This window comes from Leguminivora glycinivorella, chromosome 25, assembly GCF_023078275.1.
Source record: "Leguminivora glycinivorella isolate SPB_JAAS2020 chromosome 25, LegGlyc_1.1, whole genome shotgun sequence".
Lineage (NCBI taxonomy): Eukaryota > Metazoa > Arthropoda > Insecta > Lepidoptera > Tortricidae > Leguminivora > Leguminivora glycinivorella.
The window spans coordinates 10,588,361-10,603,243 of record NC_062995.1 but is presented as its reverse complement, the minus strand read 5'-3'; the positions used below and the strand labels follow the sequence as shown (position 1 = coordinate 10,603,243).

The 14,883-nt window shown below is 37.9% G+C and overlaps 1 protein-coding gene across 1 annotated transcript; it reads left to right on the top strand.

Moving 5' to 3' along the window:
- The first annotated feature begins 112 nt into the window (after nucleotides 1-112).
- Nucleotides 113-14,635, top strand: LOC125239129 (zinc finger protein OZF-like). Its single transcript, XM_048146632.1, has 2 exons — nucleotides 113-561; nucleotides 12,871-14,635. Exons 1-2 carry the CDS (start codon nucleotides 249-251, stop codon nucleotides 14,013-14,015), a joined length of 1,458 nt encoding a protein of 485 aa, XP_048002589.1. The 5' UTR covers nucleotides 113-248; the 3' UTR covers nucleotides 14,016-14,635.
- The last annotated feature ends 248 nt before the right edge of the window (nucleotides 14,636-14,883 follow it).

Below are 14,883 nucleotides of genomic sequence, written 5' to 3'. Positions count from 1 at the left end.
TGTGCTGGATGCAGTTCAAGAAGACAAAAAAAGGAAATATTAAGTTTCTGGATTTTATCGATAGAGGTCGGTTCGGTGTTCTCAATGCTATCAAATCAAATGGCGAAAACGTCAAACATTATCAAATTTTATAATAACAAGAGTAGTATACGAAATTTCTTCCTTTTTCTACATTTTCCTATTTGATACATAAAAGTAATTATTAATTTAACCCTATAGAATACACTGAAACGAGGTTTTAGTTTACAATGGAGCCTTCAGCGGTACGTGTCGCAGAGAAAGTTTACGTCAAGGTTGAGCCCTGTGAGGATGTCTATATAAAAGACGAGCCTAACTTTGAGACAGTGGCTATGAAAATTGAACCGGACCTGGCCTATATCAATGCACAAGACGAGCCTAACTGCGAAGATGTGTCCATAAAAGCCGAGCCTTCTTGCTCGTATGTTACTGTTAAAATCGAGCCGCTGGAAGTGAATGTCGGAACGGGCCTGCAAGCCGATCACGCCTTAAAAGATGAGACCGTGCTAGAAGAGCAGTGCGGGGATCGCCCTGTACCAACAGGTTAGTTTTTTTTTAGATTATACACCTTGTTTTTATTGAAGTTAACGAGATCAGCCGAAAAGTTATGAGCTCTCTCCACTTTCTCAATAAACTCAAGCACTGTTTGCCGAGTAAGACCAAAATTCTTTTAGTAAATACTCTTATTCTACCTTTAATTGACTATGGTGATGTATGTTATCCGGACATCTCTGAAGAACTTCTAAATAAGTTGGATCGCCTTCTCAATAACTGCATATGCTACATTTTTTGCCTACGCAAATATGATCACATCTGTTCTTATCGTTCCCAGCTTGGCTGGCTTCCCATCCGTCAACGACGCAGTGTCCGCATGCTTTGCTCTTTATACTCTGTGCTTAATGATCCACACGCTCCTGTGTACCTCAAGTCCCTCTTTCAGTACTATGGTGTCTCTCGCGAGCGCCGGCTCCGCTCTTCTGGCAATATGACCTTATCCATCCCACCGCATCACACTGGCTTTATGTCTTACTCTTTTCGCGTGCATGTAGCGCGCCTTTGGAACTGCCTTCCACTACATATTAAAAATGCTCCAAATAAGTTCGCTTTTAAGAAATCTGTATGTTCTTTCTTTGCTGGTAGAATGAAGGATTCCTAGTTGTTTTTATATATGTATGTATGTATGTATGTATGTATTTTTGGAAATATATATTTAGGTTTATGTATATTTATTATGTAACTTCTTATGTAGGTAACTATGTAAAGTTTTAGTAATATCACCGCCCACAATATCTCTGCTTTGCCTAAAGGTTGACTGGTAGAGAATGCTGTCTGGCATTAAGTCCGCCTTTTGTACTATAAGTTTTTCTTTTTTTGTGTACAATAAAGATTAAATAAATAAATTCCGTTAACTTTAAGGGAAGGTTCTTTAGATCAAATAAAATTAATTTCTCTAAGAAACTAGTGTCTTAACTCTAACAGTTATTGAGTTATTAATAAAATAAAGAGAATTACTGAACACATGTGTTTACCAATTCCTAATGTTATTTGTTTTGACATGTACTGACAATCACTTGACACCAACTTGAATGTTATTCATAACATAAGGGTATCTCACACTAATTAGTTCATTTATTATGTATGAAAATGATGAAATTTTTTTTAGCAAATTTAACTAAAAGTGATATACATGGTGGTTCCTGATAATGAGCCTAACAATGTGTGGAATTTAACGGAAACCAAAAAAAACACAGTGTAAATGGGCTTACTCTTGTTTTAAATCGACACGAGTTACGAATTTCCTTTTCGCATGTGTATCATACGACGTTTTTCAGTACAGATGGCCCTCCGAAGTTTCGACCTGGCATATGATGAAGCACTTCTCGCACTAGTGCGTAAAAAAACCACCATCTGTACTGAAAAAATTGTTACACATTACACAGTAATACATTAAATGGATTCTCTCATGGTTCCCAAACTAAGCTGCGCCTGCGTCTTGGGATCCTGAATTTATCTAAGATACCATCCCTGCCTCCCGGCAAAAGAAGCCAATATCCCAGGCCACTATAATTTGTACAGGATAAGTCAAAAATTTTATTTTATTTGTTGGAGGTAGGGCATAGCAAATGATATTCCGCTTTGTGTGGTAGGGCACAGCGGATATCTCGCTTGCATCTAGAGCAGAGCCCAACTGGGAAAGTACCTCCGCCTTACAGAACACCACAGCCAAATAGCACTAAACCCTACTCTTAGTGTTGTGTAGGAACAGGTAGGAGCCGGTGAGTAAGGCTGCCAGAGCTCAACGAGGGTGTGGTGTGCTGGTGACGAAAAAAAAAAGTTCACTCCTTGTTTTCAATACAATTGATGTGTTTAGAGCAACAGGTTTTTGCAGTTCATGCGTGGAAATGTGTTTCAGAAACAATTTACATACTTTTAACATATTTCTTCCTGAAATGGAGCCAATAGCATCTGGCTAAAATTTTGTTTTGTGTTAAGATGTGTCTCAAAATAGTTATATAGAGGTATTAAAACTCTATTTCGAATTCCACAATATAATATTTGTACATCATCCACTGACAATTCAGAGTAGTCTATCAACACGAGCGTTGCTGAGCAGTTCCCGGCATTTTTGTACATAGCCACGTCAGCATATTTTAATTGATCCTATTTTGTTACCGACATCATCACTACATAGTATAAAACAAAGTCGCTTTCTCTGTCCCTATGTCCCTATGTATGCTTAAATCTTTAAAACTACGCAACGGATTTTGATGCGGTTTTTTTAATAGATAGAGAGTGATTGTAGAGGAAGGTTTACATGTAGGTATAGTACCCGTGCGAAGCCAGGGCGGGTCGCTAGTTTAGTAATATAAGTCGACTTTCGTAAGATATATACAGGTTAATTGTTATAATTAAGAAAAAATAGATACTAGAGAACCTTAATGACGAAATAAAACTTAATAAAATCTCAACAAATTTAACTTTTTCCTTAATTATTGTACAAACTTTTTGAGAACTGCTGTGCTATGGCACCACCCTCAAAGTCAAACTTTTTAAAAACATATCAAAATTATTTTACACAACACTATGACGACAAAGGTTTATTACGCAGGGTATAAACATTGGTTTACAGTAACACAATGCCGTGCAACAATATGAATATGATACAAATCAATAAACGGCACTTATATAGGCAGCAAACGAGCAGACGAGCCGCCTGATGGGAAGCAGTCATAGCGCCCATGGACATAGGCATCAGGGGAGCCACTTTGAGAACCCTAGATACTAGTGCGCAAAGTGCATTTAATTATTTTAGTGGTTGTACATTTTTAAATTGGTCACTCATCGTTAATTCGCTTCTACTCATTTCCTCAAAGGTTGACTGGAAGAGATCCCATTAACCCTTAAATGCATATTGTTGCCATTTGGCTACAATGTATGTATATTTTGTATGTATGTATGTATATTTTGGCTAGTTTATAGCCAAAATATAAGCTGGACTTTTTTATTTATTTTTCTTAGATCCTACATCTCAATTACTAAATAAAAACATTATTTCCAACCATTTAAGAAAAAATGGCGGAAAAGTGTGAAAAAACTGGATGATGGTGATTTTTAGTACATGATTCAGGCAGATTTTTTCAGAGTTAGTAACTATTTTATGTTTAATCATTTTATCATAGGGGTTTCTCAAATAGTGTACCTTTTTAATAGTAGTAAAAGTTTTCTTATAAATTTTACTAGTAATTATATATTTATATAAGTAAGATTTAGCCTATTTTACTTTTAACACTGATTTAGTATTAAAATCGATGTTAAATATTTTTTTATTATTTTTCCTAGAGTCAGAAAACCATTATCTATCACATTATTAATTTCTAGTTAAAAGAAAAAAATCATGCATTTAAGGGTTAAGGGATAAGTCCGCCTACATTGTATATTACTGACTCTGTAACTGTGTCTCTTTTGTTTCCTTTATGTACAATTAAGCTTATACATACATACAAAGTGATTCATTTGGTCGTGTTTTAATTTATCTCCGCTCGTTCGAACTTCCTCTTTTCCGCACTTGTATTGTAATGTACTGTTAGCCTGTTACACGTCATATTAGGGCCATTTTTTCAAAGTTGTCCACCCCACTTTTTTTGTAACATGGGTATTTTTTAAGCGATTAATCAGCATCGTGAGCTCTTTCGATCCTGATAGGAGAAAAAAAATGTCCCAAGATTTTCATACATTTTTTCGAACCTTCCATTCCGTTACCGCCATACAAAATGTATGAAAAAATGGTAACGGAATGGGAAAAAAACCTTGGGGCACTTTTTTTCTCCTATTAGAATTGAAAGAGCTCGCGATTCTGAGTGGAAACCACATAAAAATTTCCAAATCCAAAAAAAAAGTAGGATGGACAACTTTGAAAAAAATGGCCCATTCACAATATTATCAATTACATTTTCAGTACAGATGGTGTTTTTTTTTACGCACTAGTGCGAGAAGTGGTTCATTATATGCCAGGTCGAAACTTCGGAGGCTCATCTGTACTGAAAAACGTCGTACAATACACGTGCGAAAAGGAAATTCGGAACTCGTGTCGATTTAAAACACTCCCTTCGGTCGTGTTTTAATCTATCGCCACTCGTTTCGAACTTCCTTTTTTACGCACTTGTATCGTAATGTACTATTTCATTACAGATGGTGCTTGTTTTACGCACTAGTGCGAGAAGTGGTTCATGTCTTGGCAGGTCCCGTCGCCGAATGGCATTTCTGCGACGCGAAACGAAATCGAAACGCCGCAGAAAGTTAGTCTGGCTCTGTCGCGCCAATACGCAAGAGCGATAGAGATAGATAGCTACGAAAGAGATATTATCGTGAGCGTTTGTGCATTTGGCTACACACACAGAGCCTATTTACCCGCTAGCACAGTATAATAAAAAGTACTATCGTATAGTATGGCTGCCCCCGTCCCCGCTGAAAGCGCCGACCACCCCCTCTCGGTTACCTCACAGTTACCGCCTGTCAAAGGGACCGTCCACACTCAAGAGACGCAAGAGGCGCACGCCGCCTGAATGTAATTTATAAAACGTCTCCTCAGTACATTGTATAGGAAGGACGTAAGACGCGTCCCCAGGCGGGGCGGCGCGCGCCAAGCGACGTCCCTTGCGCGTCCTTCCTATACAAAATGTACTGAGGAGACGTTTTTTAAATTACATTCAGGTGGCGTGGCGCTGACGTCCGTTCCGCGTCGGCTGACATGCGTCTCTTAAGTGTGGACGGTCCCAAAAACGCGAACAGTCGACCTGTCATATCTCACTCATACAAGCATGGTACGCGTTCACCTACACGAGCTTAGAATGTGTGCTAGGAACGCGCCTCTTTCATATATTTGATCGCCAGTGTCCGAGGTGTGCCACTAAGCCGGGCGTCAGACCGGTCGTCAAAGTATTATTTGCTCTGAAGTCGTGACGCTGCTCGCTCTGGTCCCGGCTATTTGTCGATATAAATCAAACGCGACTCATTTATCACAGGAATTCCCAAATAGTTGGTACATTTGGATCACGTCTCCGATTTTAATAAAAATTGGTAGGCTGATAGAGTCCATGATGCTGAGCAAGATCCACTAGGTTTCCTAAAATGTCCTAGGTTGTTTGTATGAAACCTTCCTTTTTTGTTACCGAAAATCACAGACCAACCCCTATAGACATCCATTATAAGACGACTCGCGGTCGCCAGCCTTCCTAGTATTTGCACTGATATAAGCGCGGGCGCTCGCCGTGCCCGTTCAGTTGCGACCAAGTAGCAGATCCGCAAAGAGCGCGTGTTTTTCGCAAAAAAAAATTGAAAAAATGTCCACCTGTAGTGTGAAATGGTGTGGAAAAACCACAAGAAAGTCAAATTTAAAAACAGACGGAATTACATTTCACAGGTGTTTAGTATGTAAGGACGCAGGGAGCGTGAATCAAAGACGAGCACTGCTTTAAGACTGATTTATTCTTTTTTATGCAACCACCCTCCACATGCAAATATATGATATGACAATTCCCTTTTTAAACAAAAAATAATAATTACTTACAATTGTTTTTCAATAAAAAAAATCACATTACATATTTTAGTTTAGCGTATATCTTAACAACAATTTTTATTCCTTATTGACTATATACATTCATTTCTGAACATGCAATATGTTATAGGTATTGATATTTTATTTAACTTAATTGATATAATCATAATTATACAAAATTCATAATTGGCAAATAGGATTATATTAGGTTTCAATTAACAATTGTTACAATACCTAAAAGTATAAATGTATGTCTACTAATTAAAATGCATGTTGGTAAAAGCAAGTAACGTGGTAAATACATTTATATAAATTGACTGTAAGGTGAATTAAAAATAAATCTGGTAGGTAAGTAACAAAAAAAAATATAGTTAACTTAATTATTACATTTACACTTTAATAATTACAAAGACATGCAATTTATTTGGCTGGCCTATTATAAAGTTACTTAATCTAAACATTACGAGTAATTTATTGTTCACAATTTTCGCCGGATTTAATTTCACTGGACGTTGTTGACCCTTCATGATGTGGCTGGGAATCCCCACCGATCAGGAGGTCGTACTTCCTGCCGGAACGAGTAGTTCGGTAAGTATTGTTTACGGGAACGTTAGAGTTAGAACCGGTGCTGGGCGAATGCGGCGGGGCCTGCGCGGGCGCGCGGGAACACGTGGGCACACCGATCAGCTGAGCGTTATCTTGACCTACATTTATGTCATCATAATTTGCGCGCGGCAATTCATTATCAACCCTAAATTGCGAATCGATAATTATATGTTTTCTGTTTCGTCTTAACTCTGACCCCGACAGTAATTTAACAATGTAAGACCTAAAACTCAGCTTCTTTAGTATTGTACCAGCTATCCATGAATCATTATGTCTAACTTTTACTTTTTGACCAATGAATAACTCCGGTAATTGTCGAGCTCCTCTATCATAATAAAGTTTCTGATTGTACTGGCGGGCCTTCAAGTTTTTAACAACATCTTTCTGTATTTTTGGCATCAACAATTTGGGTGAACATGGAATTATACTTCTTAATTTTCTGCTGTAAAATAACTCCGCCGGGGATGGGAGACTAGATGATATGGGAGTGTTTGCATATTCTAATAAAGCTAGGTTTAAATCAGTGTTATCAAATGTAGTTTTACGCATCATGTTTTTTAAGACCTGTATAAAACGCTCAACTTGGCCGTTCGATTGAGAAAATCCTGGAGATGACGTCACATGCTGGAACGACCACTCTTTGGAAAACTGTTTAAAACTATTCGAGCTAAATTCGGGACCATTATCACTCATAACTATTTCGGGAATACCGTGCCTTTTAAAAATGTTTTTTATTTTAGTGATAACATATTCGGTTTTTAAGCATTTTAGTTTTACTACCTCTGCAAATTTACTATAATAATCTATTAGTAACAGAAACGATTTTCCGCCATAGTGAAAAACATCTATACCTACTTTACTCCACGCTCGTTCGGGTACCTCATGTGGTATGAGGGGTTCCTTGCTATTTTTCTTTCTGTAAGTAAGGCACGCTTGACAACGCGATAAATAATCTAATAATTGGGAATTTAAATTTGGCCAATACATGATCTCACGAGCCCTTAATCGACATTTTTCTATACCTAAATGTCCTATATGAACTTTTTGGAGCATCTCTCTCCGCATACATTTAGGAATTACAACGCGATTTTCTTTCCAAACTATTCCAAAAGCAATCGTAAGTTCGTGCCTCACATCCCAGTAGGGATTTAATAATGTATTTAATTTATTTTTATGCGTCGGCCACCCGGACTTAATTACTTTAATTAGCTGCTGTAATTCGTCATCCTGCTTGGTACACTTTTGTATTTCCAAAAAATGTGAATCAGTTAATGGATTAGAAGCAGTAATCGCACACACCTGCGCCTGCGCCTCGAGATAGTCGCGCGGGAGGGAGCTCTCGCTGGCACCCGGTGCCACTGCACGGGATAATGCGTCGGCTATGTATAAGTACCTACCCGGCTTGTAAACCAGTTTAAAAGTATATGGTTGAAGTCTCAATAACATACGCTGTAAACGCGCTGGTGCATTTGCTAACGGTTTATTTACTATGCTTATCAACGGTTTGTGATCTGTTTCTATTGTTACGTCAGTTCGCCCGTATATGTAGCTATAAAATCTTTCACACGCATAGACACACGCATATAACTCCTTCTCTATCTGAGCATACGATTGTTCGGCTTTTGACAGAGACTTTGAAGCATACGATACTGGTAGGTCATTTTGAAGTAAACAACAACCTAACCCGTGTTTACTCGCATCTACCGAGATTACCACCGGTTTATCGAGACTATAATATTGTAAGACTGGTGGATTCGTCAAACATTCCTTTATTTTTTCGAAACATTCTTGATGTTGATGACTCCAGTGCCATTCTACTGATTTTTTTAATAAATCCCGTAAAAGAAATGTTTTTTCTGATAAGTTTGGTACAAATCTGCCTACATATGTAACCAATCCTAAAAACCGTTCGACGTCTTTTGTATTTTGTGGCCTCGGGAGATTTTTTATTGCTAATATATGACTATCATCTGGCTTTATCCCGGCATAGGTGATTTTATGGCCTAGATACTTTAACTCTTTCAATCCTATTTTGCACTTCTGGCGATTTAATTTAATATTTATTTCCCTGCACCTCTCGAGTACTGCCCTAAGTCTCTGATCATGAACTTCTTTTGTGTCTGCGTATACTAATAAATCATCAACAAAAAGAATTACCCCTCGATGTCCTCAAAGTGCTCATATAGTTTTCTATGGAATACTTCTGATGCAGACGAGATTCCATAAGGCATTCTAAGGAATTTGAATCTACCGAAAGCCGTATTAAATGTGCATAGATCCGTGCTTGACTCATGTAATGCCACTTGCCAAAATCCATGCTTTGCGTCTAAAGTACTAAAGTACTTAGCTCCAGATAAACTAGAAGTGATTTCTTCTATGGTTGGCAACTTGAAGTGCTCGCGCCGAATCGCCTTGTTTAGGTCCTGGGGATCTAAGCATATTCGTAGGTCACCATTAGGCTTTTTGACCACCGTCATGCTATTCACCCAGTCCGTGGGGCGCTCGACCTTGGCAATAATGCCTTGTTCCTGCATTTCTTGCAACTTATTTTTAATTTTGTCTTTTAATGCTACTGGTAATTTCCTAGGGGAATGGACAACTGGTCTCACATCCTCTTTTAGCCTTATTTTATAATTCCCTGGCAAACAACCTACACCATTAAAAACGTCCGGATATTGATCTAAAATTTCACTTTTCTTTTCTACAGTATATAATCTCTTAACCAAGTTAAGCTCTCGACATGAGTACCTACCTAATATCGGCATTGAATCTGTGTCCACGACGACAAATCGTAAAACATAAACATTCGTTCTATATGTGACTTTTAAATAACATTTACCTACCACCTTTATTTTACCCTTTGAATAAGCTTCTAATTTCAGAGAGGTTTTTGTTAAATTTGACTCACAAATATTTAAATCTTTTAACCTACAGAAAGGAAGGATATTCACGTCAGCACCGGTATCTAACTTGAAAGTTATATTTGTATCACCTATCTGTAAACTCTCTAGAAACTCATTTTTATTTACCTGATCGGAAGAGTCCTCGCGCACCTCATAGACTCCACACATTCTGGAGTAGTGATTGAATCTCTTACAATTTAAACACTGTTGTCCATATGCCGGGCACTTAAACTTGGCATGCACACCACCACACTGTGAACAACCACGATACCTCGGCGTATTGTGCCACTGTCTCTCCTCGTGGTACCGTGAAGATGTTTGACGTCCTCTAGCACCTCGTGAGTCCTGATACTGCTCCTGCTGTCGCGACGGGCCTGGGCGCGACCATTGTCCGCCCGGCCGCGCGCGCGATGACCTTGACCGCTGTGCTCGAGAAAATCGACGATTCTTTTGTATGGCATCAATCTCGTTCACTTGAGCGTTAGTATTTTGACTTTCATTCGTTATTCCATGAACATGGTGATGCTCAGTACTCTCTGATTTCAAGGTCACAGCTTGTGCGCGAGATAATTCTGCTAAATTACCGATCTCCACAGCCTTCGTTAACGTCAAATCTGGTTCCCTTAATAGACGTTCTCGTAAGGATCCATCTCTTATTCCACATATTAATCTATCTCGCACTAAATCTTGGCACAAGTCTTTGAATTCACACTTTACGGCCATCTTGTTTAATTCGAACACATACTGTTCAACGGACTCGAACTCGCTCTGATCGCGTGTAAAAAATCTGTGACGTTCAATTGTTAAATTTTTCTTTGGAAAGAAAAAACAGTCAAATTTCTCCAACACTTTGTTAACCGTGTCACATTTCGTCTTATCTGTAAATTGATCGTATACATCCCGACATCGTTCACCAATGACATGAAGTAAAATATTTATCTGCACTGTCACGTCTTTTTTGTCGATTTCACACGCTGCATAATAAATCATAAAACTCTTCTTCCATTTATCCCACTCTTTGCTCAAATTACCAGATGTCACATTTACAAGATTATTTTCAAATACGAACGGCGGCGGTGGTTGCAAAACTGATTCCATTGTACTTTGCAATTAATTACTTTTAGTTTTACGTCTTTATATCTGTAGGTATAACCCTTTATTTTTAACACTCAGTTCAAATACCACTATTTATTAACTATAAATCAATCCATTTTAAAAACCGGCTGCGCCATGTTTAGTATGTAAGGACGCAGGGAGCGTGAATCAAAGACGAGCACTGCTTTAAGACTGATTTATTCTTTTTTATGCAACCACCCTCCACATGCAAATATATGATATGACAACAGGTAAGTCATATTTATAATTTATTCCGAGCCCGCATAGGTCAACTTACACTGGCCACTAGAAGTAGTTGACGCGACAGTCATACTCTGTCCCTTTTCATCAAATTAAAAATGCAATGTGCTATTCCTTTCTTACGAAGCACGTGTATCGTAGTGATGTGACAATGTTGATTTTGTTTATTACCGTGACCTCGTGTTTTGTTTTAAGGTGGAAACCCATTACACCATATCATGCTATGACCGTGCTATAAACGTGTCAGGCACGGAATGTAACGCGACACGGATGGCTATGCCCACTACAACGTGTCCACATCATTTCATATCCGGGCATAACGAGTTAAGTGACCGTAGTGTCCGCGTATCATCCCCGTAGCATAGACGAGTATAGTGACCGTAGTGTCCGCGTATCATCCCCGTAGCATAGGCGAGTATAGTGACTGAAAGAAGTATGACAACGCGTGTATAACGTGCTTCAAACGGTCACCATACGCGGTTATACCCCGTTTGACCGCCTGCACGCACCGTTCTATCACCGTTGCGTGCCATTCACGGAGCGTTTCGACACCGGCAAAATATCCTCGCCGACAATATTTGACGGTCCGTGCATGGCACGCTACGGGTATGATCGGTGATGGAACGGGCTAGTATGCATAGCCTCATACTTTGTAATACAAAGAATATTTTTTTGTCTGACACGTTCATAGCACGGTCATAGCATGATATGGTGTAATGGGTTTCCACCTTTAACAACGTTTTACCGGATTTGATTACGCAATAAGTAGAGATGAAAATAATAATTTCTACCAATATAATATTTTCCGATGTTTGTTAGAGTAGTCAGTACGTACTAAGTAGTAAGTAGTAATTTGTAGAATTTGTAGTTTTTTTTATTTAGGTAGTTGGTAGTTTATGGTTGGTTGGTTAGTAGGTAAACAAGTAGTTTAATTCTTAGTTTTTATTATAGTTTATTTCGTAAGTAGGTAGTAGTTTTGCTAAAGCTGTAACAATCAAGACTTGGAACCGGTTAAAAACGGTTTATTTCGATTTTACTCCGATCTTTCTAAAGAAGGCGAACGTTATGAGAACTTTATATTAACCGAAATAAACCGGTTTATTCGACGAGCGGCGAGACGCACCGGCACCGCGTAAATACTTACGTTCACACAGCGACTTTTTTGTTTGGTTTGAACAGTAATTACCTATCATGCTGTGGAATAAACCGGTTTATTTTGTTCTAAACCGGTTAATCGAACGATACCTTTATGAAAGCGTTCCCCTAAAACCGGTTTAAAAATAGCGGTTTTTCGAGCGGAAACGAAATTTAAACTAAAGAAATTAGTTTTGCCGCAAGTACATGATAACGGTTTGAAAATTTTACCGGTATCCGAGCCCTGGAAACAATCATCAAAACATGGACTAGTGCGTAAAAAAGGATGTTACGAACATGATGTCTGATTTCAGTATTAAAGCTCTCATTACTTTTATCTTTAAAAGATTTCATATGAAATACCAAGTAAAATGTATGTACCTTTTTATAGTATGCATTGTTATTAATAATAACTAACAATAATTTCTGGTAAATAATTCAACCAAAACCGGTCAACATAAATTACGGTAACAAGCATGTCCCGTCCTTATGCAACAGTGCTCCCGCCCACCGTCCTTGAAACGACCAATCGCAGCGCGCTAACATATCACCCCGCCCGAGCCTCGCGCTTCAAGTTTTGGCGATTTGTACCGGGAACAAAATTAGCCATATTGGTACTCTATAGGAGGTTCTCTGTGCCGAAAATGTATAGAAATCTGGTCTATACATTTTCGGTAACAAAAAAGGAAGTATCAAAACTATCAAAATCGGAGACGTGATCCAAATTCCAAATGTACAAACTATTCAGGAATTGCTCATCATATTCAATTTAGTAAAATAAAACATTTATTGTTGCAGGGGAATCTCCACAGAAGAAACCAAATACTGAGACCAAACATGCCAATGAGAAGCCACACAGATGTGGCCAATGTAGCTTCGCTACCACCGTAAAAAGAGTTTTGCAGCGCCACCTACTGAAACACACTGGTGAGAAGCCTTACAAATGCGCTCAGTGTGACTACGCTAGCATCCGCCTGGATCATTTGAAAAATCACGAAAAGATACATATTAGTGACAAGCCTTTCAAGTGCAACCAATGCGAATATGCTAGCGCCAAAAAAGTAAACTTGCAGCTTCATATCATGAAACATACTGGCGAAAGTCCCTTCAAATGCGATTATTGCAGTTATTCTAGCACCCAAAAAGCTAACCTGCAAAGTCATGTGAAAACACATACTGGAGAAAAACCTTACAAATGTAATCAATGTGATTATGCGTGCGCACATAAAGGGTCACTGCTAACTCATTTAAATAAGCATAATAACGATAAACCTTACAAATGTGATAAATGTACTTTCGCCACTAACTGCAAAAATAGTTTTATGATACATTCAAGAAAACACACGGGAGAGAAACTTTACAAATGTGAATACTGTAGTTATTCTAGCCCCCGTAGATGTCACATGCAAGATCATATAAGGAAACACACTGGTGAAGCACCTTTCAAATGTCCTCATTGTAGTTATGCTACTCCGCATAAATCTGCTTTACGGTCTCATGTACGACAACACACAAGTGACAAACCCTATAAGTGCAAACAGTGCACTTATTCTAGCAACCAAAGGTATCATTTGGAAGTTCACATAACAAAACACACAGGTGAAAAACCGTATAAGTGTCATCTTTGTGGTTATGAGTGCAGCAAAATAGGTATCTTAAACGTTCACATAAAAAAACATACTGCGGAAAAGTCTTATAAATGCGAGCAATGTAACTACGCTACTCCCTACAGATGTAATTTACAAGCACATATAATTAAGCACACTAATGACAAACCTTTCAAGTGCGATCAGTGTGACTATGCTGGCAATTCAAAGAGAAGTTTGACAGTTCATTTAAAGAGTCACACAGGGGAGAAGCTATTCAAATGTGATCAATGTAGTTTTGCTAGTAATTACAAGAAGAGTATTATAGCTCATAACAAAAATAATCACAATAGTTAGACGTTAACATGCTACCTTTGAACGGCCGAAGGTTAAAGAAGTGGCAAAATGGGAGTGGAAGTAACTTACAAAAAAAAATATTTATTTTATTTTCTGAAATTGTTAAAATATATTATTTCAAAATCACATGGTTATTTCCCTTATTATAAACACCTTCTCTTTTATCTTAAAGTTTGATAATTTGTCTATACAAATGAAAGTAGAAAAGATTTCGTCACTACTTTTAAAAAAACTTGTATCTTCGTCTGTCAATGAAAAGAAAATTGTAGTAAGTATGTATGGAATGCATATAGACTTACTGCGTTCTAACTTTGAGGAACAGCGTGAGATACGAGATTTTTTAAAGTAGTGACGATTTGTAGCTAAATTAAATAAATTTGAGTACGCGAACAAAAATATCTGACCATGTTTTTATATAACCTACAGTCGTGTTTAAATGAAAGTGTGTAGAAATGGACTGTTGAACATTTTTAGAGGAAACTGAATCAGCTTTCGATAGAAAGTAGCCGGCGCGGCGACCCGATGGATCATATTCATCTTTATTTGTATTAGAGATGGGCCGAATATTCGGTAAATATTCGATATTCGGCATATTCGGCAAGTTTTTCAATGTTCGTATTCGGCCGAATAATTCGGTTCCATTGCCAAGTATTTACCGAATAAACAAAATAAATAACTAACAAAGATCTTACGTATTCCATCAGATAGTACGCTCCTATTTTAGTAGCTTTCTAAGGAACTACTGAAAAGATATAATTATGCATCAAAATACAAATACAATTGCTTTGTAAAAAAGCTAAAAAATCGTAGTTTAATAGTTGAGAAGAGTTCAGAGTTGTTATAACAAAGTTTTAGTTATCCACTAAAT

What these genes read in the sequence shown, in the direction of transcription:
- LOC125239129 (XM_048146632.1), top strand. Translation starts at nt 249, where the DNA reads ATGGAGCCTTCAGCGGTACGTGTCGCAGAGAAAGTTTACGTCAAGGTT. An exon ending in GGATCGCCCTGTACCAACAG is followed by an intron (nt 562 to 12,870) that starts GTTAGTTTTTTT and finishes TTATTGTTGCAG; the next exon opens with GGGAATCTCCACAGAAGAAA.